General features: G+C 37.6%; 1 protein-coding gene across 8 annotated transcripts in view; it reads left to right on the forward strand.

Annotated features, from left to right (window-relative positions):
- Positions 1–26,892, forward strand: part of GDPD4 (glycerophosphodiester phosphodiesterase domain containing 4) — a 220,157-nt gene that overhangs the window by 115,302 nt on the left and 77,963 nt on the right. For all 8 annotated transcript variants that reach the window (XM_077113504.1, XM_077113505.1, XM_077113510.1 and 5 more), the window contains one exon: positions 133–287. In XM_077113504.1, coding sequence (XP_076969619.1) covers positions 133–287 — 155 coding nt within the window. The remainder of the gene's footprint in view (positions 1–132; positions 288–26,892) is intronic.

Consider the following 26,892-nt stretch of genomic DNA (forward strand, 5'->3'; position numbering starts at 1 on the left):
AAAGGCCAAAATCTTTCTCAGCTCCCTACAAACCGTTAGCAGTGCTGAAATGGGACTCATTTATTCTGCATGGGACAGTTTGTCCCTAGGAAGTTAATTATCCACTTAAGGACTTCCTGTTTTTCCTTATAGATTTATTGGTTGCCAGGTTTTGATAGGAACTATGTCAGGGACAAAGCCCCTGGTTTTCAGCAAGTGGGCCGGCTTTATTCCATTGACCACCTTAAAGAAGAAAAAATCAGAATAATAAATGTTGAGTACAAGGAGTTGTTCCACAATGGGTTGAGGTAAGTGATTGACCACACCTCTCTTAGCCTGTATTACCTTTCTTTCTCAAAATCCATATTCCAACTAAGCTATTTAGCTTCCCCTTCCCATCTCAGGATTGCTGTGTGGTCATCTGTTTGGAATCTGCTTTCTCCTTCCTGTATCTCCCTCCCTTCTGCTTTTTCACCTTTCCCTGCCCCTCTCCTTCCATCCCTCTGCCAATAAACATTCAAGTGTAGACTATGTCCCTGAAACTTAGTCTTAGGCCCCTTCTCCTTTGTACCCCAATCTGTCATCTTTCAGCACATTTTTTTGGTATGTTTGGCATTTAATTTTTTAAATGCAATGTTATTGAGATATATTCACGTAACATATAATTGTGCTTTTCATTACCACAATCAATTTTAGAACATTTTCATTACTCCAAAAAAAGAAATAAAAAGAAAAAAGAAAACCCAAAACATTCTATACCTTATTCCCCACCATTATTATTTTTTTCTTTATTTTATTACTCATCTACCCATACACTGGATAAAGGAAGTATCAGTCACAAGGTTTTTACAATCACATGGTCATGCGATAAAAGCTATATAATTATACGATCATTATCAAAGGTCAAGGTTACTGGATTACAGTTCAATTTCAGGTATTTCTTTCTAGCTATTCTAATACATTAGTCACTAAACAGAAATGAGTCAGAAGTCTATATACAATGAGTCAGAAGTCATAATCATTTGTTAAATCCTAATTTTTCAGTTATACCTTTCCCCTCTTATTTAATCATTTTCTCAATCTTCAGGGATATTTTAACGTTTTCATGTTGGGGTTGGGTATTGACCTTATGGGGTAGAAGAATGAAACTGGTTGAAGTTCTTTGAGAGACTGGCACCTCTGAGTTTCAGGACCTATCTGGCATAGGATCAATCTGGAGGTCTTAAGTTTCTGAAAAAATCAACTTACTAAGAAAAACTTTTATGCAGTTTTATATAAAGCCCAGGGTATTCTTTAGGGTTTTCAGGAATACTGTTGGTTGGAGCCTAGCATACTGTGGCAATTTGCAATATGTTGCTGAAGCTTGCATATGAGTAACCTCCAGAATGACCTCTTGACTCTATTTGAAATCTGTTAGCCACTGAAATTTTATTTTGTTTCATTTCTCTTTCCCCTTTCGGTCAAGAAGCTTTTCTCAATCTCATGATTCCAGGGCAAGGCTCATCCCTGGGAGTCATGTCCCACATTACCAGAAAGATTTATGCCCCTGGAAGTTATGTCCACATGGGGGGTGGGGGGTGTTAGTGAGTTTATTTGCAGAGTTGGCTTAGAGAGATAGGCCACATCTGAGCAACAAAAGAGGTTCTCTGGGGGTAACTCTTAGGCATAATTATAAATAGGCTTAGCTTTATCATTGCAGAAATAAGTTTCATAAGAGCAAACCTCAAAATCGAGGGCTTGGTGTTTTAAATTGGGAGTCCCTAATGCTTGAGAGAATATCAGGAATTCCCCAGGTGGGGAAGTTTAATGTTTCCACATTTTTCCCCAGTCCCTCAAGGGGACTTTGCAAATACTTTTTTTATTTTCTGGCATTTCTGTTTTTATATAAGGTGGATGTTGAAAAGTCAGAACTCAAAGTTGTTTTTTTTTTTTTTGAGATCCTGCTATAACCAGATGAATTACAGTACTTCATGTATTTCTTTATGATCTGATAGCCAGATTTCTTGTAGGTATAATTAAGAATATAATTAAGTCATTCTTTTAAAAAACTTAAACTGAAAGCAGCCAAGCATGAGAAGTAACTAAAATGATTAACAGCGCATTTATAAGTACATATTCAGAGAAAGATTTTCAGAATTATAAACCCCTGGGAATAAAATGGTAACTGCCAAAACCCAGCCTATTGGACACCTCTGTTCCTTCCTGTTCCTGCTTTTTCTGTCTCTCTGGAGTGGAGTGGTTAATTATATAATATGTCTTTTTTTTTTTCCTTTAGCACTGAAAATTATATGTGTTTTACTCTCTCTTTCCTAGTCAGAAGATTTCTCTTTACTTAACTACTCCTCTATTTTGAGTACATTTTTGTGTCCTTTTACGTTTTTGCAAATAGAAAATGCCTCTAACATTGTTTACTTAGCTTTTAACCTTAACCTCCCTTGATTTAGTAGTTAAAAAGTAATTATAATAGATTCCATTTATTGAGCCTTTATTATATTTCAAGTTCTGTGCTTGCTAGACTACAGGTTCTGTTTCAAATCCCAGCCTACCCATCAGCTACATATGTAGCTTTGGAAAAGTTTCTAATTGTTGGATAACAATGATACCTATTTTATGAGTTAGTGAAAAGAATAAGTGAGATAATTCATACTCTGCAAATAGCAGGATGCTGGGCAAATGTAAGCGCACAATAACTACTAGATGCTGCTTTTATCATTACCATCATTTCATGCTATGAAATGATTATTTCATATTAATTAATATTATTATGAGTATTATCATCATCCCCATAGTACAAATGAGGAAACAAAGCTCAGAGAGGTTAGGTAATTCACCATAGTTGATATAGTTATTCCCTTGATCAAAGTTATATTGCCATAGTTTCCACTGGTCTCATATTTAACGGGGATTATTATAATAAAGTTGAGCAGTTTAATTTAGCTCAGCAAATATTTATAAAATTTAAAACAGACATTCAAACAAAAACTAGTATGTGAATGCTCATAGCAGGTCTATGAAAAATAGCCAAAAGGTGAAAACAACCCAAATGTCCATCAGCAAATGAATGGATAAATTAAATGATGCACATGAAAAAAAAGGAATATTATTCAGCCATAAAATATATGTACTGCTGTTAGAATAAGCATAGCCGAAATACCCCTAAAGAGTCAGAGAAAGATCAAAGGTAATGGAGTTATATAGAGAAGGTAGGGTTTATCAAGCCAGTGTGATTGCTGAATCATTATGTTGATATTTATTTTAGTCTCCAGCATCTTAGAGCAGCTAGAAGTAAAAACTAAAATTGTGGAATTGTAACCCATACCAAACTCTGAAATCTGTTCTACAACTAATTGTTGCAATGTGCTTTGAAATTTATTGCTTTTTTGTATATATGTTATTTTTCACAAAAAAGAAAAAATATATTTCTTCTAGCCTCCAGTGTTTTGGAGCAGCTAGAAGGAAAAATCTGAAGTTGTGAAATGGTAACCCCTAACAAACTCTGAAATCTGTTCTGTAGCTACTTGTTGAAATGTATTTTGAAAATCATTGCTTTTTCTTTCTTTTTTTTGTATATATGTTATATTTAACAATAAAAAATGTTTTTAAAAAATAAATAAAATTTTAAAAACATTTTGAATGTACTAATTATGACCAAAATGTATTCTTTAAAATGATTAATGTTATGTTTTGTGAATTCCACTTCAATAGTTTTTAAAAGTTGCTTCCAAATATTAATTGCATTGAAATATATTATACTTAACAAAAAAGATATGAAGTACTGATACATCCTGCAGAATGGATGATCATTAGAAACATCATGCTAAGTGAAAGAGGCCAGACTCAAAAGGCCACAAACTTTATGATTCCATTTGTATGAAACATCTAAAATAGGTAAATCCTTAGAGACAGAAAGCAGATTCATTGTGGGCACGGAGGATTGGGAAATGATTAATGAATGGATATGGGGTTTCTGTTTAGGGTGATGAAAAAAGTTCCAGCCCTAGATGGTGGTGATGGTTGTACAACTGTGAATATTCTCATGGCCACTCAGTTGTATACTTTAAAATTATTACAATGGGGAGGTGCAAGGGTAGTTGAATGGTAGAATTCTTGCCTGCCATGCAGGAGATCCGAGTTTGATTCATGGCCCATGCCCTTCCCAAACAAACAAAAAATAAGCAAATAAACAAAAATTCAACAAATGGTGTTGCAATAACGGGGTATCACATGGAAAAAGAATGAAATGTGATCCCCACCATTCAGCATACAAAAAACCCCCCCCACATTTAATAGTAAATTCTATGTTGTGTGCATTTCACCACAGTAACAATAATAAAAAAGAATATTTCTTAAACACCCACAATGATGTAATGCTTCACACGCTCTAGGTTGGCTGTTTTAAAAATGGAAAATAACAAGTGTCAATGTGGATGAGGAGAAATTGGAACCCTGTACATTGCTAATGGGAATATAAAATGGTTCAGCCACTGAGGAAAAGAGTTGTGAATCATACAATATATGATATTTTGTGTCTGGCTTCTTTCACTTAGCATAACGTTTTTGAGGTTCATCCATGTTATAGCATGTATCAGATCTTCATTCCTTTTTATGGCTGAATCATGAGCCATTGTCTCTATATTCTATATTTTGGCTTATGTAAAGAGTATTGTTGTGAGCATTTTATTTGAATGTCTGTTTTCAATTCTTGGGGTTGTATACCTAGGAGTGGAATTGCTAGGTCATGTGGTAATTCTATGTTTAGTTTATTGAGGAACTACAAATTTTTCTATAGTGGCTGAACCATTTTACATTTCCACTAGCAGTGTATGAGGGTTCTGATTTCTATATTATTGCCAACACTTGGTATTTTCCATTTATTTTTTCTATATTTTACTTTTAATTTTTTATGCTGAAGTATTTTCAAACTTTCAGGACAGACACAAAACTAATACAAACCCCATACAGAGAACTCCAGCATATTCCTATCCACTGCCACCGCCGTCCCAGGTGCCTAGATTGACCTTTAGCCATATCCTTCTTTCATCTGTCTACACATCCATCCATCTGTCCATTCATCCATTCATCCGTCCATTTTCTGAACTCTTGAGTGTAAGTCGTATACATTCTTTCTGTATCTCCAAATGTCTGTGTGGGCTTTGAAGCTTTTTCCAAAATGGTTCCCACTTAAGGGACTCTAGTAAGCAACCCACCTTGAATGGGTGGAGATGCATTTCCATGAAATCCATCTAATCAGCAGGTCCCACCCACAATTGGGTGGGTTATATCTTCATGGAAACCACTTAATTAAAAAGATCCCACCCAGCAATATTGAATTAGGATTAAAGAACATACCTTTTCTGTGGTACACAGCAGTTTCAGACTGGCACACCAACTTAAGTACAGTTGTCAAGCTCAAGAAGTTTAACATTAATACAAAGATGACAGAGTATCAATATTTTCAATAATGTCCTTTGAGCCTTTTCTCTTCCCTAATTTGATCCTAGATTGGCTATTTAAAAATGGAAAATAATAAGTGATCCTGTCCAGAAATAGGATTCGTATGTAACAGTAATAGTCTCTTGGGTAGATATATACAATATAAAGTTTCCCTTCTCACCCACTCCCAAGCATACCATTCACAGTATGGAGTTTGGGGCATGGGATGGTAGCCATTACAGGAAGGATGAAGTTCATTGTTTTTACTGCAATTTACCACCCTCTTCGTCTTGCTTTTTCTTGGATACTCTACTGTGTTCCACTAGACTCTGAAGTCTAATGCAATAATTGATTCAGGAATAGTTGTTTCAGATAGTTCCTGCCAGTTCAATAGCTGTTTTGATGTAAATGACTGATTCCTGGAGTTTTCTACTCAGCCATTTTCCCACAATCCCCTGGGGCTTAAATTTAGCATCCTAAATCTATAGCAATTTTGTTTGCTTTGATACCATCTTAACTTCAATAGTATACACAAACCATGATCTGTAGCTCTCTGTCTCCTGTCTTTATGTAGGTTTTGTCACAAATTACATTTTAGAATTTGTGTCCAAATCCACTGGTTTATCATTACATTTTATGCATTTGCCTTCCAGATCCTGTAGGAAGTAAAAAGTGGAGCTATAAATAAAAAATGCAATCATACTGGCATTTGTATTTACCCATGTTGTTACCCTCACTGGAGATCTTTATTTCTTCATGCAACTTTAATCTGTTCTCTATTGTCCTTTCCTTTTTACCTGCAGAACCCTTTTCAGCATCTCCTTTAGAGCCAATCTAGTGTTATGAACATCCTCAGGTCTTGTTTATTTGGGACTGTCTTAATCTGTCTCTTTTTTTTGAAGCACAGTTTTGCTGCATATAGTGTTCTTGGTTGGCAATTTTTTGCTTTCAGCACTTTGAATATGTCATCCCTCTGCCTTCTTGCTTCCATGGTTTCCAATGAGAAATCAGCACTTAATCCTTTTAAGCTCCTTTATTTGTGACATGTTGCTTCTTTTGCAGCTTTCCAATTTTCCCTTTATGTTTAGCAGTCATAAGCTTGACTCTAGCATGTTGAAGTATGAGTCTATTTGGATTTGTCCTGATTGGAGTCAGTGAATGTCTTGGATGTGTATATTCATCATCTTTCATTAAATGTGGGGTATTTTCAGACATTATTTTTTGAGTATTCTCCATGTCCCATTTCCTCTTTATTCTCATTGTGAGACTCCCATGATGTGTGTATTGGGGCATGTTCTAGTTTGCTAGCTGCCGGAATGCAACACACCAGAGATGGATTCGCTTTTAATAAAAGGGGATTTATTTTGTTAGTTCTTCAGAGGAAAGGCAGCTAACTTTCCACTGAGGTTCTTTCTTATGTGGAAGGCACAGGATGGTCTCTGCTGGTCTTCTATCCAGGCCCCTGGGTTCCAACAACTTTCCCTGGGGTGACTTCTTTCTGCATCTCCAAAGGCCTGGGCTGAGCTGCAAGTGCTGAGATGAGGAATGCCGAGCTGCTTAGGCTGTGCTACATTGTGTTCTCTCATTTAAGCACCAGCCAATCAAGTCAAACATCACTCATTGCAGCAGACATGCCTCCTAGCTGACTGCAGATGTAATTAGCAACAGATGAGGTTCACAAACAATTGGCTTGTGTCCGTGGCAACAGAACTAGGTATGCTCACCTGGCCAAGTTGACAAATGAATCTAACTAACACAGGGCACTTGATGGTGTACCACATGTTCCTTAGGCTCTGTTCATTTTTCTTCTTTCTTTCCTCTCTCTGTTCCTCAGAGTGGATGATTTCAATTTTCTTATCTTCCAGTTCCCTGATTCTTTCTTATACCAATTCCTATCTTCTGTTGAACCCCTCCAGGGAATTTTTTATTTGTTAAAGTGGTCTTCAGCTCTGTTGGTTTCTTTTTGTAATTTCCATCTCTATATTGATAGTCTCTTTTGTTCATCTATTGTTTCTTGATTTTCTTTAGTTTTTTGTTCATGTTTTCCTTTCGCTTTCCAAGCATATTTATAACCATTTTTTTAACACTTTTTTTTGTTTACTGTATGGCAGGGACCACATTTCATTCTTTTTCCATGTGAGTATCCCCTTATTGCAGCACCATTTGTTGAATTTTTGTTTGTTTGTTTGGGAAATGCAGGGGCTGGGAATCGAACCCAGGTCTCCTGTATGGCAGGCAAGAATTCTACCTATATTTATAACCATTTTTTAAAAATCTTTGTTATGTCCCTGGTCTTTCCTCCTCATTGATGGTTTCTAATATTTTAATCTTCTCCTTTGCTTGGCTATTGCTTCCTGTTTTTTGGGGTGTTCTGTAATGTTTTGTTGAAACATGGACATTTTTTGTATTTTAGTGGGCTACTGCTGGAATTCAGACTGAGTCATCTCTTCCTTAAGCTTGCATCCAAGTAGCATTATGACATTACTTTCCTTATATGCTGTCAGCTATCAAAAACAAAATAAAACAAAGGAGAATAAGGAAAAAGAGAAAACGCGGTTCCCAGTCTTTTCAGATTGACCTGTGAGAGTGCTCTTCCTCAGGGCTCACCCATACAATGCATTTAGGGAATAGCTCCAGGTCAAAGCTAGAGGCCTCCCTGATCCTTTCTGTGCATACATGTTGTCTTAGACATGCACATGATTTCCCTCACTTACATGAATGCAAATGCCTCCTCTTCCTACAGTTTCATCATGGTCCCAGGCACTGCACCATATGTCTTACTGCCAGGAATCTCTTGCCCCTGGCAGCCATGATTTGACTACTCTCTCACAGCATCTATAGGAGAACTCTTCGAGCTGCTGTGTACGTGCAGGAAAATTTCTGGAATGCTTAGACTGTCATGAGTGTCCTGGTTCAGTCCCTCAGGTGGCAACCAGCGATTGGGCCAGACATATGTGTGCCTAGTATGTGTACTATGATTATTCTGCTGTCTCTAGAACCAGGACCAGGCACCTGCTCTGGGAGCATGGGCTGGCTCCATGCCAGACTGGTGAGGCAATAGGGGCAGAAAAGTCAGGACCTTTGAGATCCTATACTTTTAAGTTGCCTTTTTCTTGACTCATCATCCATCCTGTTAACTGCATTAATTTAATTAATTTTTTGTAGCTTTGAGAAAGATGATTCTGTAAATTCTTGCTGGTTGTTCAAAGCTTCTTTGGGGGAGGGGAAGAGCTCTGAATCTTCTCATGCTCCCATATTGATTGAGTCCCCGTTTATTTTTGTTATGACCATCTAGTGGGTGTGAAGCAGTATCACATTGCGGTTTTGATTTGTATTTCCCTCATGGATAATGCTGTTGACCATCTTTTCATGTGTTTTGTTGACCATTGTGTATCTTCTTTGGTGAAATGTCTCTTCAAGTTCTTTGCCCAGTTGTTTTTAATCTTAAAATATATTTTTTATTGTGAAAAATAACATACATACAAAAAAGCGCACCTCAACAATGAATTATAGGACAGATTTCAGAATTTGGCATGGATTACAGTTCCACAATTTTAGTTTTTTTTCTTCTAGCTGCTCTAAGACACTGGAGACTAAAATAAATATCAATATAATGATTCCGCAGTCATAATTGTTAAATCCCATCTTCTCTGTTATAACTCCACCTTCTCCTTTGATCTTTCTCTCAATCTTTAGGGGTATTTGGGCTATGCTCATTCTAAATTTTTCATGTTGGAAAGTGCTGTCAATAATATGGGATAGGGGGATGGAACTTGTTGATGTTCTGGAGAGGCTGGCCTCTCTGGGTTTCAGGTGTTATCTGGCCTAGGAACCCATCTGGTGTTGGTAAGTTTCTGGAAAGTATTCATAGTGCATGGAACCTTTATAGAATTTCAGATAGAGCCCTAGGTGTTCTTTAGGGTTGGCAGAAATGGTTTTGGTTGGGATAAATAGCAATATCTAGATGATGCTTGCATAAGAGTAGCCTCCAGAATAGCCTCTTGACTCTATTTGAACTCTCTCGGCCACTGATACCTTGTTTTGTTACAATTCTTTCCCCCTTTCTGGTCAGGAAAGCATTGTCTATCCCATGGTGCCAGGGCATCATATCCCACATTGCCAAGGAAACTTTCACCCCTGATTTTATGTCCCACATATCAGGGAGGGTAATGATTTTACTTGCTGATTTGGGCTTAGAGGAGAGAGGCCACATCTGAGCACCAAAAGAGGTCCTCTGGAAGTAACTCTTAGGCATAACTATAGATAGGCTTAGCTTCTCCACTACATAAATAAGCTTCACAAGAGCAAGCCTCAAGATCAAAGCCTTTGTTCAATTTTTAACTGTTTTTTGCCTTTTTGTGTGTGATGTGTAAGAGTTCTTTACATATTCTTGATATTAAACCCTTATAAGATATATGATTTGCAAGTATTTTCTCTCATTCTTTAGATTGTTTTTTCACTTTCTTAATATTGTCCTTTGGTGCACAGTTGTTTTTATTTGATGAAGTTCAGTTTATCAGGGTTTTTTTTTTCTGAATCCATTGCTGAATCCTAGGTCATGAAGATTTACACACTGTTTCCTTTTAACAGTTTTATGTGTTAGCTCTTATATTTAGGTTACTGATCCATTTTGAGTTCATTTTTGTATATAAAGTGAGGTAGAGATCTATCTTCCTTCTCTAGTATGTGAATATCCAATTTGTCACCACCATTTGTTGAAGAGACTATTCTTTCCCCAGTGCATGCATTTGGCACCCTTGTCAAAAATCAGTTGGTAGAGGGACTCCAAGATGGCTAATGGGAAGGATGGGCTCACCTCTCTTCCAGAAAAACAACTAGGGAACAGGTAGAAACTGGAGCAATGGTTCTGGAGCTCTGGAGATCAGAGGGAGTGCTGTGCAAGACCCAGGAAACTGAAAGATTAAGAGATGGAAAAACTGCGGTGAATAATTGTGAGTAACTCCTGTCAGCCCAACTCTTGGCTACCATTCCCACTTTTAGGGCAGAAAGCTTTAAGGTGTCCAGTCCTTGGTGGGTGGGCAGTTCCAGACTTAAAGGGCAGTGAAGGTCCGCTCACCGAAGAACAGGGTGTGACACGGTCTAGCACTGCTTTTGGCTGGTGATTTTGGACAGCTGGGACTGACAGTTTCAACCTGCCCTGCCTGGGGTGGATACACTATTGTCTGGAGCTGACATCTAAAAATAGCCTGACTTCTGAGGGCTGAGAGGAATAGATTGCCAAAGAGCAGTATCTGCTGGCAGGCAAGGAAGCACATCTTGGGAAGATGTCTGTGTTAGTTAGATTCAGTTGTCAACTTGGCCAGGTGAGCATACCTAGTCTTGTTGCTACGGACATAAGCCAACAGTACGTGAACCTCATCTGTTGCCAGTTACATCTGCAGTCAGCTAGGAGGCGTGTCTGCTGCAATGAGTGATGTCTGACTTAATTGTCTGGTGCTTAAATGAGAGATTGCAACGTAGCACTGCTAAGCAGCTTGTCATTCCTCATCTCAGCACTTGCAGCTCAGCCCAGGCCTTTGGAGATGCAGAAAGAAGTCACCCCAGGGAAAGTTGTTGGAACCCAGGGGCCTGGAGAGAAGACCAGCAGAGACCATCCTGTGCCTTCCACATAAGAAAGAACCTCAGTGGAAAGTTAGCTGCCTTTCCTCTGAAGAACCAATAAAATAAATCCTCTTATTAAAAGCCAATCCATCTCTGGTGTATTGCATTCCGGCAGCTAGCAAACCAGAACAGAGTCTAAAAGGTTTTTTGATGAAGAGCCATATGCCGGGCAAGCCAGGAGTGCACTGTTGGAGAGTAGAATTAAAGGTTTTTTGAAGTCTTTACCTGACCTTCTCCCTTGGGCCTTGTAGAAATGGTGTGCACTCCCTTTGTGAGTCCCTGGCCCATACTCATTGGGTAAAGCTAACAAACCAACTTTCAAAGAAGAGCATTATCACAAACCCAATCAACAACAAATGCTTCAACAAGGGAGAGAATCTGACATTCAGAATAAACTCACCAGGATAATTCAATGTTCAGAAAGCAGCAAAAAAATAACAAGCCATGTCAAAACACAGAAAGATATGGTCCAGTCAAAGGAGCAAATAAAAATGTCAGAAGAGAAACAAAATCTGGAGGAGAAACAGAAGTTCAAACATATCTTCTAAACCAATTCAAGGAGATGGTTAAAGAAATAAAGGATATTAGGAAGACATTGGGTGAGCATAAAGATGAACTTGAAAGCATGCAAAGAAACAAACATCATATGGAAATGAAAAACACAGTAGCTCAAATGAAAAATACACTAGAAACAGACAACATTAGATTTGAGTAGCAGAAGGAAAAAAATCAACAAAGTAGAAGACAGAGCATCCAAATTTGAATAGACAAAAGAACAGATGGAGAAAAGAATGGGAAATTTTGAGCAGGGTCTCAGGGAAATGATTAACAACACAAAACACATGATCATTCACACCATGCGTGTCCCAGAAGGAAAAGAGAAGGGGAAAGGGGCAGAAAGAATATTTGAGGAAATAATGGCCAAGAAATTCCCAACTCTTATGAAAGGCATTGATGACATCCATGTCCAAGAAGCACAACATGCTCTAAACTGAATATCCGAATAGACCTACTCCAAGACACATACTAATCAAAATGACAAACGCCAAGGATAAAGAGAGAATTCTGAGATCAGCAAGAGAGAAGTGATTCATTACATACAAGGGATGCCTGATAAGACTGAGCACTGATTTCTCATCAGAATTTATGTAAGTGTGAAGGCAGTGGTATTAAATATTCAAGATACTGAAAAAGAATAACTTCCACCCAAGAATACTTTATTTGGCAAAACTGTCCTTCAGAAAGGAGGGGAAGTGTTAAATTATTCACAGATAAGCTGAAGCTGAGAATTCATTGAGAGACCTGCCCTACAAGAAATACTAAAGGGAGTCCTGCAGGGTGACAGGAAAGGACAGGAGAGAGGCTTGGAGGAGAGTGTAGAAATGAAGATTATCAGTAGGGGTAACTAAAAGGATAAAAAAGAGTGAGAAAATATGGACAGAGACTATATTTCCAGCCATGGGCCCTGGTGCCCATCCCCCACTCTTGAGGAAAACAGCATCACTTGGTCTAATCCTTGCCTGGGGGGTGGTTGCAGACTGGGTCAGCTGTGAGAATCCTCCACCACAAGTAAAGTGGGAACACAGACCCACATTGAGTCAGATTTTGGAAGCCCATATTTTCAGCCGCACCCAGTCAGATGCTGCCAGGTCTCCAAGAGGTAAACAGCTTCTGAGAGTGATTAAGCCACCAAACAGTGCCTTCTACTGGGGAAGCTGAAAAGTTCAGAGGAACTTCAGGGCTCTTCAGAACCTCTCCGTACCCTATTTCAGACCTATTGGAACTGGTCTACACACTCTATATGGGTACCCAGCCCTGTTTTGGCTGAGATATAAGACGATCCAACCATTAAAGCAGTACCCTAATAGAAATTGAGGCAACAACTAAATCCTAGCAAGAGAGAGAAACTGACCTTTAGAATACCCATCAAGCTAATCAGATGACAAGATATCAGTGACAAATCACAAGGCATACTAAAAGTCAAGAAGAAATGGCCCAGTTGAAGGGACAGATAAAAAAAACTCAGAGGAGATACAGAATCTGGAACAATTAATCAAAGATGTGCAAACAAATCTCCTGAATCAATTCAAAGAAATGAAGGAAAATGTGTATAAAGAGATATTAAGAAGACACTATAAGATCATAAAGAAGAATTTGAAAGAATACGTAGAAAAATAACAGATATTATTGATAAAATATCTACAGATACAAGATGCTGTAGATGAACCTAAAGGTATACTGGAGACACACAACAGCAGACTTGAAGAGGCAGGAGAAAGAATCAGTGAGCTAGAAGACAGAACAACAGAATTTGAACAGACAAAACAACTAATGGAAAAATTTGAGCAGCGTCTCAGGGAAATGATTGGCAACACAAAGTGCACAAATATATGCATCCTGGATGTCCCAGAAGGAGAAGAGAAGGTAAAAGGGCAGGAAGAATATTTGAAGAAATAATGGCTGAAAACTTCCCAACCCTTATAGAAAAAACAGACAAATTCAAGAAGCCCAGCATACTGCAAATAGAATAAATCTGAATACACCTACTCCAAAACACATAGTAATCAGACAGTCAAATGCCAAAGAGAAGGACAGAATTCTGAAAGCAGCAAGAGAAAAGTGACTCACCATATTCAAGGGAAGCCAGATAAGACTAAGTGCTGATTTCTCATCAGACATCATGGAGGTGAGAAGGCAGTGGTATGATATATTTAAGATACTGAAAGAGAAAATTTGCCAGCCAATAATTCTCTATCCAGCAATGCTGCCTTCAAAAATCAGGGAGAGTTTAAAATATATACAGATAAACAGATGCTGAGAATTCGTTAAGAAACCAGCCCTATGAGAACTACTAAAGGTAGTCCTGCCAGAAGAAAAGATAGGAGAAGAGAGGTCTGGAGGAGGGTGCAGAATTGAAGAATATTAAAAAGGGTAATTTAAAGGATAGAGAGGGAGAGAGAGAGAGAGACACACACACACACACAGAGAAATAAGATGTGACAAAAACCAAAGAATAAGATGGTTGAATCAAGAACTACGTTTCAACTAATAACTTTGAGTGTTAATGGATTAAACTTTGAAATCAAAAGATCTACAAATTGGTAGACTGGATTAGAAAATATGATTCCTCCATATGCTGTTTAAAAGAGACTCATCTTAGACCCAAAGATGCAAATAGGTTGAAAGTGAAAGGATGGGAAAAGATATTCCTTGCAAGTAGTAACCAAAAGAAAGCTCAGGTAGCTCTACTAATATCAGACCAAATAGACTTTAAATGCAAAAATGTTAGAAGAGATGAAGAAGGATACCATATAGTAATAAAAGGGGTAATTCAATAATAAGAAATAACGGTCATAAATATCAGTGCTCCTAATCAAGGTGTCCCAAAGTACATAAGGCAAACACTGGCAAAACTGAAGAAAAGTAATATATGACTCTGCCATGATAATGGGAGACTTTAATACGCCATTCTCTCCAATAGATAGAACAACTAAAAAGAGGAGGATCAATAATGAAATAGAATTTAAATAATATGATAAGTTAACTAGACTTAGACTTATATAGAACACTGCATCTCAAAAGAGCAAGGGAACTATTCTTCTCATGTGCTCATGAAATATTTTCAAGGATGGCCCATGAGTTGGGGCGCAAAATAGGTCTTAATACATTTTAAAAGATTGAAATTATACAAAATACTTTCTTAGATCATAATGGAATGAAGCTGGAAATCAGTAACAAACTGAGAACTGAGAAATATATGAATGTTTGGAAGTTAAACAACACGCTCTTAAACAACTAGTGGGTCAAAGAAGAAATAGCAAGAGAAATCCGTAAATATTTCTAGATGAATGAAAACAAAAACACAGTATATCAAGATTTGTGGGATTTAGTGAAGGCAGTGTTGAGAGGTAAATTTATAGCCCTATGTGTCTACATTAAGAAAGAGGAAAGAGCCAAAATCAACAACCTAACTGAACAACTGGAGAAAGAACAGCAAACTAATCCCAAAGCAAGCAAAAGGAAAAAAAAATAACAAAGACTAGAGCAGAAATTAATGAAATGATGTATGAATAAAACTGTTTAAAAATGAGCAGAGACAAACAAGTGCTAGAGAAAATGCAGAGAAAAAGATGTACCTATTCACTGTTGGTAGGGAAACTGAGAGGTACAGCCCATTGGAGAGCAGTGTTCCACAGGAGGCTAGAAATGGTTGCCATATGATCCTGAAACCCCATTGCACAGTGTATACCTGGAGGAACTAAGTGTGGGGACATGAATGGACATTTGCACACTGGTGTTTGTGATGGCAGTGTTGGAGAACCACAATGGATGGAGCTGGTCTAAGGGTACAGTGACTGAGGAATGGAAGGGGGAACTATGGTGTATGTAGCCAATGGACTACTGAGAGGCTGCAAGGAAGGAATGAAGTTGTAAGACATGCAACTAGATGAATGAATCTAAAGAGCTGTATGTTGAATGGACTGTCAGGAGCAAAAAGACAAATATTATCATGCCTCAATCATGTAGACTAACTATATTATAAAAACTCGGTAAATTGAAGTTGAGAACATGGGTTATTAGGTTGGGGCCTATTGTAAAGGGTCCTAGAATGTAAGCTCTTAGAGCAGTCACATTCATTCAGGAGTTGTAACTGTTAGTTCTAAATTCTGAAATACTGAGCTGTTTGTTCATAACCTGGTCATTCTCAGAAACTTTGGGTATTAATGTGACACCTGAGACTCAGAGTTAGAGCTCTGAAATGATGAAAGTCAGCACTATCCCACACAGTTTAAAAAGTTGAAAAAGTGATCAGATTTCTAATAGAGATACAAATGAAGCTGATCTGGATAGGACTAAGGAAAATCAGAATACAGGATAAAGAATGATATCATCCATATTTTAAAACTTTAACTTCTGTGTGAGACCAAAGGGAGAAAAGTTTATGTGGTGCAAAATTTATGTTTTGGGTAGTGCATTTCCTAATTTAACTTGTATGGTCAGTTTAGTTGAACACTGTAAGTACATGGAATCTTGAATAGAGCATGAGATTTTGAAGTTTGTCTAGGTTAGTGTGATGCCCTGATATATCCCAGAGTAATTTGGGCAGTGAATAAAGAAGTATTTGCAAAGTCCCCCTTGGGGGAATGGGGAGAAAGGAGGAAATATTCAACGTCTGCATTTGGAGAATTTCTAATATTCTCACAAGCAGTGGGGACTACCAAATCAATAGGCCAAGCCGTCTATCTTGGGATCCACCCCTCTGAAACTTATTCCTGCAAAGGGTAGGCTAAGCCTACTTAAAATTAGGTTTAGGAGTCACCCCCAGAGAATCTCTTTTGTTGCTGAGATGTGGCCTCTCTCTAAGCCAACTCAGCAGGTAAACTCATTGCCTTCCCCCCTACATGGGACATGACTCCCAGGAGTATAAATCTCCCTGGCAACATGGGGCAAAACTCCTAGGGTGAACTGGGACCTGGCCTCAAGGGATTGAGATCGCTTTCTTGACCAAAAGGAGGAAGAGAGAAATGAGACAAAATAAAGTTTCAATGGCTGAGAGATTTCAAACAGAGTAGAGAGGTTATCCTGGAGGTTATTCTTATGCATTATATAGATATCCCATTTTAGTTTAGGGTGTATTGGAGTGGCTGGAGGGAAGTACTTGAAACTGTTGAGCTGTGTTCCAGTAGCCTTGATTCTTGGAGACGATTTATAAAGTAGAGCTTTTACAATGTGACTGTGTGATTGTGAAAACCTTGTGCCTGATGCTCCTTTTATCCAGGGTATAGACAGATGAGTAAAAAAATATGGGTTAAAAAATAAATAAATAATGGTGGAGGAAAAGCATAAAATAACTTGGATAGATGGAAATGCTAGTGGTCAATGAGAGGGAGAGGTAAGAGGTAAGGGTATGTATGAGTTTTTTCTTTTTTTTTTTGGATTGATGCAAATGTTCTAAAAAATTATCATGGTGATGAATACACAACTATGTGATGATATTGTGAGTCATTGATTATACACCATGTATAGAATGTATGTGTGTGAAGATTTGGCAATAAAAATGTTTTTTAAAAAGAAATTAATTAAATAGAGAATTAAAAAAAGACAATCAATGAAATCGAAAGTTGGTTCTTTGAGAAGATCAACAAAATTGACAAACCCTTAGCTAGACTGACAAAGACAAAAATGGAGAAGCTGCAAATAAATAAAAACAGAAACAAGAGGCAGGGGGCATTATCACAGGCCCCAAATAAATAAAAAAGATCGTAAAAGAATGCTATGAACAACTGAATGGCAATAAGCTAAACAACTTAGGTGAAATGGACAACTTCAGGTGAAATGGACAACTTCCTATAGACACATGAACAACCTACACTGACTTCAGAAGAAATAGAAGACTTCAACAAACCAATCACAAGTAAAAAGATCAAAGCAGTCATCAAAAACCTACCAACAGGGTGGGCCACGGTGGCTCAGCAAGCAGAGTTTTCACCTGTCATACTGGAGACCCCAGTTTGATTCCCTGTGCCTGCCCATGTAAAAATGAAAACAAAAACAAACAAAAAAAAAAACCTACCAACAAAGAAAAGCCCAGGACCCAGTGGCTTTTCAATGAGTTTAACCATGCATTCCAAGAAGAATTACCACCAGTCTTGCTCAAAGTCTTCCAAAATATTGAAGAAGAAGAAACACTACCTAACTCATTCTATGAAACCAGCACTACTCTAATACCAAAGCTGGATAAAGATACTATAAGAAAAAAAAATCAGACTAGTCTTTCTAATGAATACAGATGGAGAAATCTTAAAAAAAAAAAAAAAATAGAATGCCCACCTTTCATGTGGGAGACCCGGGTTTGATTCCCAGACCATGCACCAAAAAAAAAAAAAAAAAAAAAAAACCTTACAAATTGAGTCCAACAGCATATTAAAAAGTATACACCATGACCAAATGAGTGAGTTTTATTCTAGCTATGCAAGGGTCATTCAACACCAGAAAATCAACTAATGTAATACACCACATTAACAAATTAAAAGGGAAAAACACATAATAATCCCAATTGATACAGAAAGGCATTTGACAAAATTCAGCATCCTTTCATGATAAAAACATTTCAAAAGATAGGAATCAAAGGAAACCTCCTCAGGGTGATAAAAGGCATATATGAAAAACCCACAGCTAACATCATACTCAATGGTGAGAGACTGAAATCTTCCCTGTTGAGACTGGGAACAAGGCAAGAATGCCCCTGTCACCACTGTTACTCAACATTGTGCTCTACATTCTAGCTGGAGTAGTTAGACGAGAAAAAGAAATATAAGGCATCCAAATCAGAAAAGAAAAAGTAAAACTTTCACTTTTTGCACGATATGATCCTATACCTAAAAAGTCCAAGAAAGCTACAACAAAGCCTATTAGACCTAATTAACGAGTTCAGCAAAGTGGTGGAATATAAGATTAACATGCAAAAATCAGTTATGTTTCTATACACTAGTAATGATCAATCTGAGGAGGAAATCAGGAAAACAATTCCATTTGTAGTAGCAACTAAAGACTCAGTTACCTTGGAATAAGCTTAAGCAAGGATGAAAGGACCTGTATTCAGAAAACTACAAAGCATCGCTAAAAGAAATCAGAGGAGGCCTAAATAAATGGAAGAACACTCACATTCATGGATCAGAAGGCTAAATGCTGTTATGATATCAGTTCCACCCAAAATTAATTTACATTTCAATGCACTCACATTCAAAATTTTAACAGCTTATTTTGCAGAAATGGAAAAGCTGATTACCAAATTTATTTTGAAGGGTAATGGATCCCAAATAGCCAAAAGCATCTTGAAAAAGAAAAATGAAGTTGGAGGACTTTCACTTCCTGACTTCAAAGCATATTATGAAACTATAGTGGTTAAAACAACATGGAATTGGCTTAAGGATAGGCATATTGACCAATGGAATCTAATTGAGTGTTCAGAAGTAGACCATAACATCTAGGGTCATTTGATTTTTTAACAGTCCTGCCAAGGCTACCCTACTGAGATGGAACAGTGTCTTCAACAAATAGTGCTCGGAGAATCTATATGCAGAAGAATGAAAGAGGACCCCTGCCTCACACCTTATATGAAAATTATCTCAAAATAGATCAAAGGCCTAAATATAAAAGCCAGAACCATTAACTCTTATAAAAAATGTAGGGAAGCATCTCAAAAATGTTGTGGTAGAAGGTGGTTTCTTAGATTTTACACCCAAAGCACAAGCAATGAAGGAAAAAAATAGATAAATGAGACTTTCTCAAAATTGAATACTTTGGGGCTTTAAAGAACTTTGTCAAGAAGTGAAAAGAAAGCCTACTCAGTGGGAGGAAATATTTGGAAACCACATATCTGTTAAGGATTTAATATCCAGGATATACAAAGAGATCCACAACTCAATGATAAAAAGACAAACACCCTATTAAAAAAGGGCACTCTCTCTCTAAGCAACTTTATAGGTAAACTCACTGCCCTCCCCCTTATGTGGGGCATGACTCCCAGGGATGTAACTCTCCCTAGCAACATGGGGTATGACTCCCAGAGTTGAGCCTGGCCCTGGCTTTATGGGATTGATAAAACCTTCTTGATCAACAGGGGGAAGAGAAATGGAACAAAATAAGGTTTCAGTGACAGAGATTTCAAATACAGTTGAGAGGTCATTCTGGAGGTTGTTCTTATTTGTTGTATAGATAATCCCCTTCTAGTTTTTAGTGAATTAGAATGCTAGAAGGAAATGCCTGAAACTGTTGAACTATAATCCAGTAGTCTTGATTCTTGATGATGATTGTATAACTGTATAGCTGTTACAGTATGACCATGTGATTGTGAAAATCTTATGACTGACACTCCCTTTACTCAGTGTGTAGACAGAAGAGTGAAAAATAAGGACAAAAAGTGAATAAATATAGGAGTGATAAGGGGCATGGGATATTTGGGGTGTTCTTTTTTATTTTTATTCTTTTTTTGTAATAATGAAAATGTTCAAAAATTGTGGTGATGAATGCACAGCTATATGATGATAGTGTGAACCACTAGTTGTACACTTTGGATGCTTATACGATATGAATATATCTCAGTAAAATTGCACTTAAAATGGGCAAAAGATATGAGTGGATATTTTTCCTAAGAGGATATACACATGGCTAAAAAGCACATGAAAAGATGCTCAACATTACTAGCTTTTAGGGAAATACAAATCAAAACCACACTGAGATGTCATTGAACACCTGCTAAAATGAGCTTTATTAAAAACAAAACAAAACAAAAACAGAAAACTCCAGGTTTTGGAGTGGAGAAATTGGAAAACTCACTGTTGGTGGGAATGTAGACTGATACAGTTGCTGTGGAAGACAGTTTGGCAGTTCCTCAGGAAGCTAAGTATAGAACTGCCAAGTGATCCAGCAATCCCACTAGTAGGTATATACCAAGAAGAATTAAAAGCACAGATGTGAACAGACATTTGCACACCAGTGTTTCTGGTGGCATTATTTACAGTTGCCGGAAGATGGAAACAACCTGTTCTAGTGTGCTAGCTGTCAGAATGCAATATACCAGAAACGGAGTGGCTTTTAAAAGGGGGAATTTAATGAGTTGCCAGATTACAATTCTAAGGCTGAGAAAATGTCCCTATTAAAACAAGTCTATAGAAATGTCCAATCAAAGGCATCCAGGGAACGATACCTTGGTTCAAGAAGGCCAATGAAGTTCAGGGTTTCTCTCTCAAATGGAAGGGCACATGGCGAACGTAGTCAGAGTTTCTCTCTCATCTGGAAGGGCACATGGCGAACACAGCGTCATCTACTAGTTTCCTCTCCTGGCTTCCTGAATCACGAAGTGCCCGGGGACGCATTTTCCTTCTTCATCTCCAAAGGTCGCTGGCTTGTAGACTCTCTGCTTTGTGGTGCTGCAGCATTCTCTGCTCTTTCTGAATCTCCATTCTCCAAAATGTTTCCTCTTTTATAGGACTCCAGAAACTTATCAAGATCCACCCAAATGGGTGGAGACACGCCTCCAGCTAATCCAGTTTAACAACCACTCTTGATTAAATCACATCTCCAGGGAGATGATCTAATTACAGATTCAAGAATTTAATACTGAATAGGGATTAGAAGAAACGGCTGCCTTTAAAAAATGGGATTATGATTAGAACATGACTTTTCTAGGATACATACATCATTTCAAACCGGCATACAACCCCATATCCATCAACTGAAAAATGGATAAACAAAATGTGTTATATACATATGATAGGATATTATGCCGCTATAAGAAGAAATGAAGTTATGATGTATATGACCACGTGAATGAATCTTGAGGACATTATGTTGTGTGAAATATGTCAGACACAGAAGGACAAATACTGTATGACCTCACTACTATGAACTAAATATAACCAGCAGACTCATGGTATTAATATCTAGAACATAGGTCACCAGAAGTAGGATGAAGAGAAAAAATAGGGAGTTGATGCTTAATTTATGCAGAATACGTAATGAGGTTGTTTTTAAACATTTTGAAATGGATGGAGCTGATTGTAGCACATTATAATGAGTGTAATTTACAGGAATGATATGTGGGTGTGATTGTGGTTGAAAGGGAAAATTAGGGTTGTGTATGACACTAGAAGGAAAGCCAGAGAATGAAATATGGCACTGTATAACATGGTGAACCCTTCTGAAGGTAAAAATGTTCTAAAATTGATTGTGGTGATGAACGCCCAACTGTGTGAGTATACTAGAAAATATTGATTATGCACTTTAGATGAATTGTATAGTATGTGAATTTATCTAAATAAAACAACTACTTTTAGAAAAATCAATTGGTCATAATTGTATGGTTAATTTCTGACTGTCAGTTCTATTCCATTAGTCTATATGCTTATGCCATTATCACATTGTTTTAATTGCGCTCACTTTTTAGTACCTTTTGAAATCAGGAAATATGAGTCCTCAAACTTTATTTTTTTTCTGTATTCTTTTGGCTAGTTGGGGCCCTTTTACAATTACATATGAATTTGGGGACTGGCTTTTCTATTTCTTCCAAAAGTATTGTTGGAAATTGGTAGGGATTGCATGGAATTTGTATATCTCTTTGGGTAATATTTCCATTTTAGCAATATTAAATTTTCTAATCCATGAATAAGGATGTTCTAACATTTATTTAAGTCTTCTTAAATTTCATTCAGCAGTATTTTCTAGTTTTCAGTGTACAAGCCCTTCACCAACTTGGTTAAATTTATTCCTAGGAATTATTTTTTGAATGCTATTTATTACAAATGACATTTTCTTAATTTCCTTTTTGAATTATTTGTCCCTGGTATACAGAAACACTGATTTTTACTTGTTGCTCTTGTCCCAGACACTTTGCTGAATTCCTTTATTTATTCTACTAGGTGTGTGTTTGTGTCTTTATATGTGTGTGCAAGTGTGTATTTTTGGAGATTTTATTATAGTGAATCATGTCATCTGCCAGTAGATTATTTTACTTCTTCCTTTTCAATTTGAATGCCTTTTCTTTCTCTTGCCTAATTCTCTGCTGGAACTTTCAGTACAGTGTTAAATAGTAGTGGTGAAAGCATCTCCCTTGTCTTGTTCCTGATCCTAGGAGGAATGTTTTCAATTTTTAATCACTGGGTATAATGTTAGCTGAGGGGTTTTCATAAATTCCCTTTTTCATGTTATGGAAGTTTCCTTGTATTCCTAGCTTTCTGAGTTTTGTTTATTTGTTTGTTTAAGAAATCATGTTGGATTTGGTTGCATGTCTTCTCTGTGTCAATTGAGATGATCATGTGCTTTTTTCTCCCTTCACTCTATTAATAAAATGAATTACACTGATTTCCTTTCTTATGTTAACCCCCCACCCCCCCACCCCTGCATTCCTGGGATAAATCCCATTTGATCTTGTTAGATTATTTTATATATTGCTGGATTTTATTAACTAATATTATTTTAGGATTTTTCTATATTTTTTTTATGAGGGATATTGGTCTGTGTTTTTTTCTTGTAGTGTCTTTGTCATATTTTGATATCTGGGCTATGCTTTCCTCATAAAATAAATTGAGGTATATTCTTAAAGAAAATCTGAAAGATTGATATTATTCCTTCCCTAAATTATTCATTGAATTTACCAGTGAAGCAAATCTTGGCCTTGAGTTTTCCTTGTGGGAAAAGTTTTAATTAAAATTTCTAATTTTTAATAGATATAGGATGTTTGAGATTTTCTATTTTTTCATGTTTCAGCTTTGGTACATGTTAAATTTCAAGGAATTTAACAACTTCACTTATGTTGTCTAAATTTCATCAGCATTAATTGTTAATATTTTCTTATTACCCATATACTATCTTGAGGATCAGCGGAGCAGCCACTGTTTATATTCTTATCCTGGAAATTTCTTAGTCATTCTTGCTAGAGTTTTATCAAATTTATGAATCATTTCAATTTACTAAGTTTTGGCTTTATTGGTTTTTTCTTTTGCAAGTTTATTTTCCTATTTTATTTATGTCTTATCTTCTCTCCTCTACTTCTTTTAGGGTTTGATTTGCTTTTTAATATGTTTGGAGAGAAGGTTAGGTGATTGATTTTAGATATAAGTATTTAAAGCTATCCCTGTAAACACTGCTTTAATTGCATTCTAGAAATTTTGACATATGTTTTCATCATCATTCAATTTAAAATATTTTAGATGTTCCTTATTACTCATTTGAGCCATGGATTATTTAGAAGTGTCTTGTTAGATTGTTAAATATTTGAGGTGTAGGACTTCATCAGGAATTATTTCCCTTCTACCCAAAGAATTATATTTAGCATTTCTTGAAGTGCTCTCAAGTAAGCAAATTCTCTTACTTTTATTTATCTGAAAAATGTCTTTATTTTGCTTTTGTTCATTCTTTGAAGGATGTTGTCACTGGATATGGAATTTAACAGGTGACAATTTTCTTTTCTTTTGACCTTTTAAAGCTCTTATTATAATGTCTTCTGACCTCCATTATTTCTTATGAGAAATTAGCCATCTTTATCATTTATCCTGTAAATGGAATATGTCTCTTTTTCTCCAGCTGCTTTTAAGATTTTCTCTTTATTTTTGATTTTCAGCAGTTTGACTATGATCTGCCTTGGTGTTGTTTCCTGTGTATTTATCTTCCTCGAGTTTTCATTAGCTTCTTGGATATCTGGGTTGATAAATTTAGTAAAATTAGGAAAGTTGGGGTCATTATTTATTAAAATATTTTCTAGTCCATTCACTCTCTACTCTCCTTCTGGACTTTCTGTTATATATATTTCAGTCAACATTGTCGCAGAAATCACTGAGGCTCTCTTTTCTCTGTTTACTTAGCTCTGGATAATTTCTGCTGAACTGTCTTCAAGATCACTAATCCTTTCTTCTGATGTTAATATGGTGTTAATCCTATCCAATGAATGTTTTTAATCCAAACAGGCAGAAAATTTATTATGTACACATATGAGAGGACATGTAGGCACTCTTGCAAAGTTAGAGGTGAGAAAGGCTAGAAGCAAGAGGCAAGTGGGGCCGTTTGCTTTTATAGAATAGCTTTACTTACTCTACCTCCCCCCCCCCACCTTCCTTGTTCAGGGCACTTCCTCCTATCCTCCCTTCTTCCCAGGGCAGTGCCTGGTGGTAGATAGTGCATTTGGATGTCTGCTGGCCCCATTCTTCCCTGTGTGTGACTGTGGTAATTAGGTTCAGGTGTCAACTTGACCAGGTGATAGTGCTTAGTTCTGTTGCTGTGGATTTGAATCACTAGCTTGTGGAACTTGTCTATGGCTGATTGCATCTGCAGTCTCTGGGAGGGGTACCTTCCTCAATGAGTGGTGTTTAATTTAATTCATAGGAAGCTTAAAAGAGAGAGTTCAGTGTAGCACAGCCCAAGCAGCTCAGCATACCTCATCCCAGCACTTGCAGCTCAGTCCAGACTTTTGGAGATGCAGAAAGGAATCGCACTGGGGAAAACTGTTGGGACCCAGAAACCTGGAGAGAAGGCTGGCAAAGATCTCCCCATACCTTCCCGTGTAAGAGAGAACCTCAGATGAAAGTTAGCTGCCTTTCCTCTGAAGAACCATATGTAACTAAATAAGTCCCCTTTTATTAAAAGCCAATCCATCTCTGGTGTGTTGCATTCTGGCAGCTTTGGCAGACTAGAACAGTGACTTACTCAGGTTGGGGTTGTTTAGCCCCTGGGTGCTGTTTGTTGCTGTTCTTTTCAGAGATATCTCTCTCCTTGAGGCCTGACCACTTTTTGAAGTTTGCCCCTTGCTTAGCCAGCCACCACACTAATTCTAACCCTGCATCATTTCCTCCTGAGAGACTTCTAATGCCCCTTAATTTTAAGGAAATTTGGGGCGGATGGTCTGTCTTCTGTAATTGCTTCAACTATCAGTGGGTTGGAGGCCCTACTTGTGGGAGTATAGAAGTCTCTGTCTATGCTGTTGGTTGTGGCTAGTTGAGCACTGCGAAAAGCAGCATAGCCTTTGGTGAGGAGAAGTTTGTTTTGAAAGTTTCTTGTGAAAATCTGGAAGAAACAAACTTGGTGAGAACTTTAAAAATGCAAGGGCTGATCAATAACAAGAGGATAGAATTAAGTGGGCCTGCGAGAGGCATTAGCTAAGTGAGACTTGGGAGTAGGGCAGGAAATGGCCATCCTTCAGATCCAAGAGTAAATTCTAACTGGTTGGCTTGTTCCTGTTTATCTGGGGAATGAGACGAAAGAATGAGGCTTAGAAGTAACGTCTGCTGCTAAGATATTTTTAAAGATATGAGGATTATTTTGGAACCCTTGGGGTAGCACTGTCTAGAGCGAATAGTGTGGGAATATTATTTTTAAGTTTCTGCCATTCAACAGCAAATAGGTATTGAGAGTTAGGGTGAAGAGGGAAACAAAAATGCGTTTTTAAGATTTAAGATTGAAAACTTGTGTGTATCATTACTTGTAGTCTAGCCCTCGTATTCCTTCATCTTATATAGATGGGTTTACTTGCTTAAGGATGTCTGTCCTTTGAGATGCTAAGAGGTCTCAATTTAGTAGGGGCCTCAGGGCAAACAAGGACTAAATACTAGTTGTGCTTGATAGTTTTAAAATGTCCTCTAGGGAGAGAAGAAGATCCCTCCCTAGAAGGGGGATGGGACGTTCAGGGACAGTGAGAAATTGATGGGATACCAGAATGTCTCCAAGTATACAAAGGGGAGGGGTTAGAGAAGGTTTTAGTTTTGGCTTTACCGTCAACTCCTGTAACTAGGCAAGTCTGAGTGGAGGTAGGCCCAGAGTGACAGTTCAGAACAGAGTACCTGCCATGTCAAGTGTCATCTGAGGCTCCTTTAGGTTGATGGTCAGATGTAAAGTCAGCAGGGCCATAAGCAGCCTCAGGCATCCTCACTTTTCTTTGTTTGCTACAAGCAAGGCTTGAGGGGCTATCCTGGCCCCACTTTGGGACACTGTACAACCTCCCTGGGCTCCATGCCTATGTTGGTGGCACTTGGGGCAAGGCCCTGGTGGGTCTTGAGGGTGAAGGTTGTCTCCTGTGTTTCGGCACTTTCTCTGGCACTGGCCCTCTGACTCAAGTTTAAGCAAGAGCCTGAGGCTTGAAGCCATGATTCAGGTGGCTTGAGGCGACAGGGCACTTTTGACAGCAACTGCAATAAACTGAGCCTGTACTCTGGTTTGCTGCTTACCTCTCTTTGCCTTCTCCTCCTCAGCCTTGTCTCAATTGTTAAATACAGAAAAGGCAGTTTTAATAGGTCATTAATGGGAGTTTGCCGGCCCATGGAGAGCTTTTGCTGCTTTCTCAGAATGTTGGGGCAGATTTGTTGATGAAAT

This window comes from Tamandua tetradactyla, chromosome 8, assembly GCF_023851605.1.
Source record: "Tamandua tetradactyla isolate mTamTet1 chromosome 8, mTamTet1.pri, whole genome shotgun sequence".
Taxonomy (NCBI): domain Eukaryota; kingdom Metazoa; phylum Chordata; class Mammalia; order Pilosa; family Myrmecophagidae; genus Tamandua; species Tamandua tetradactyla.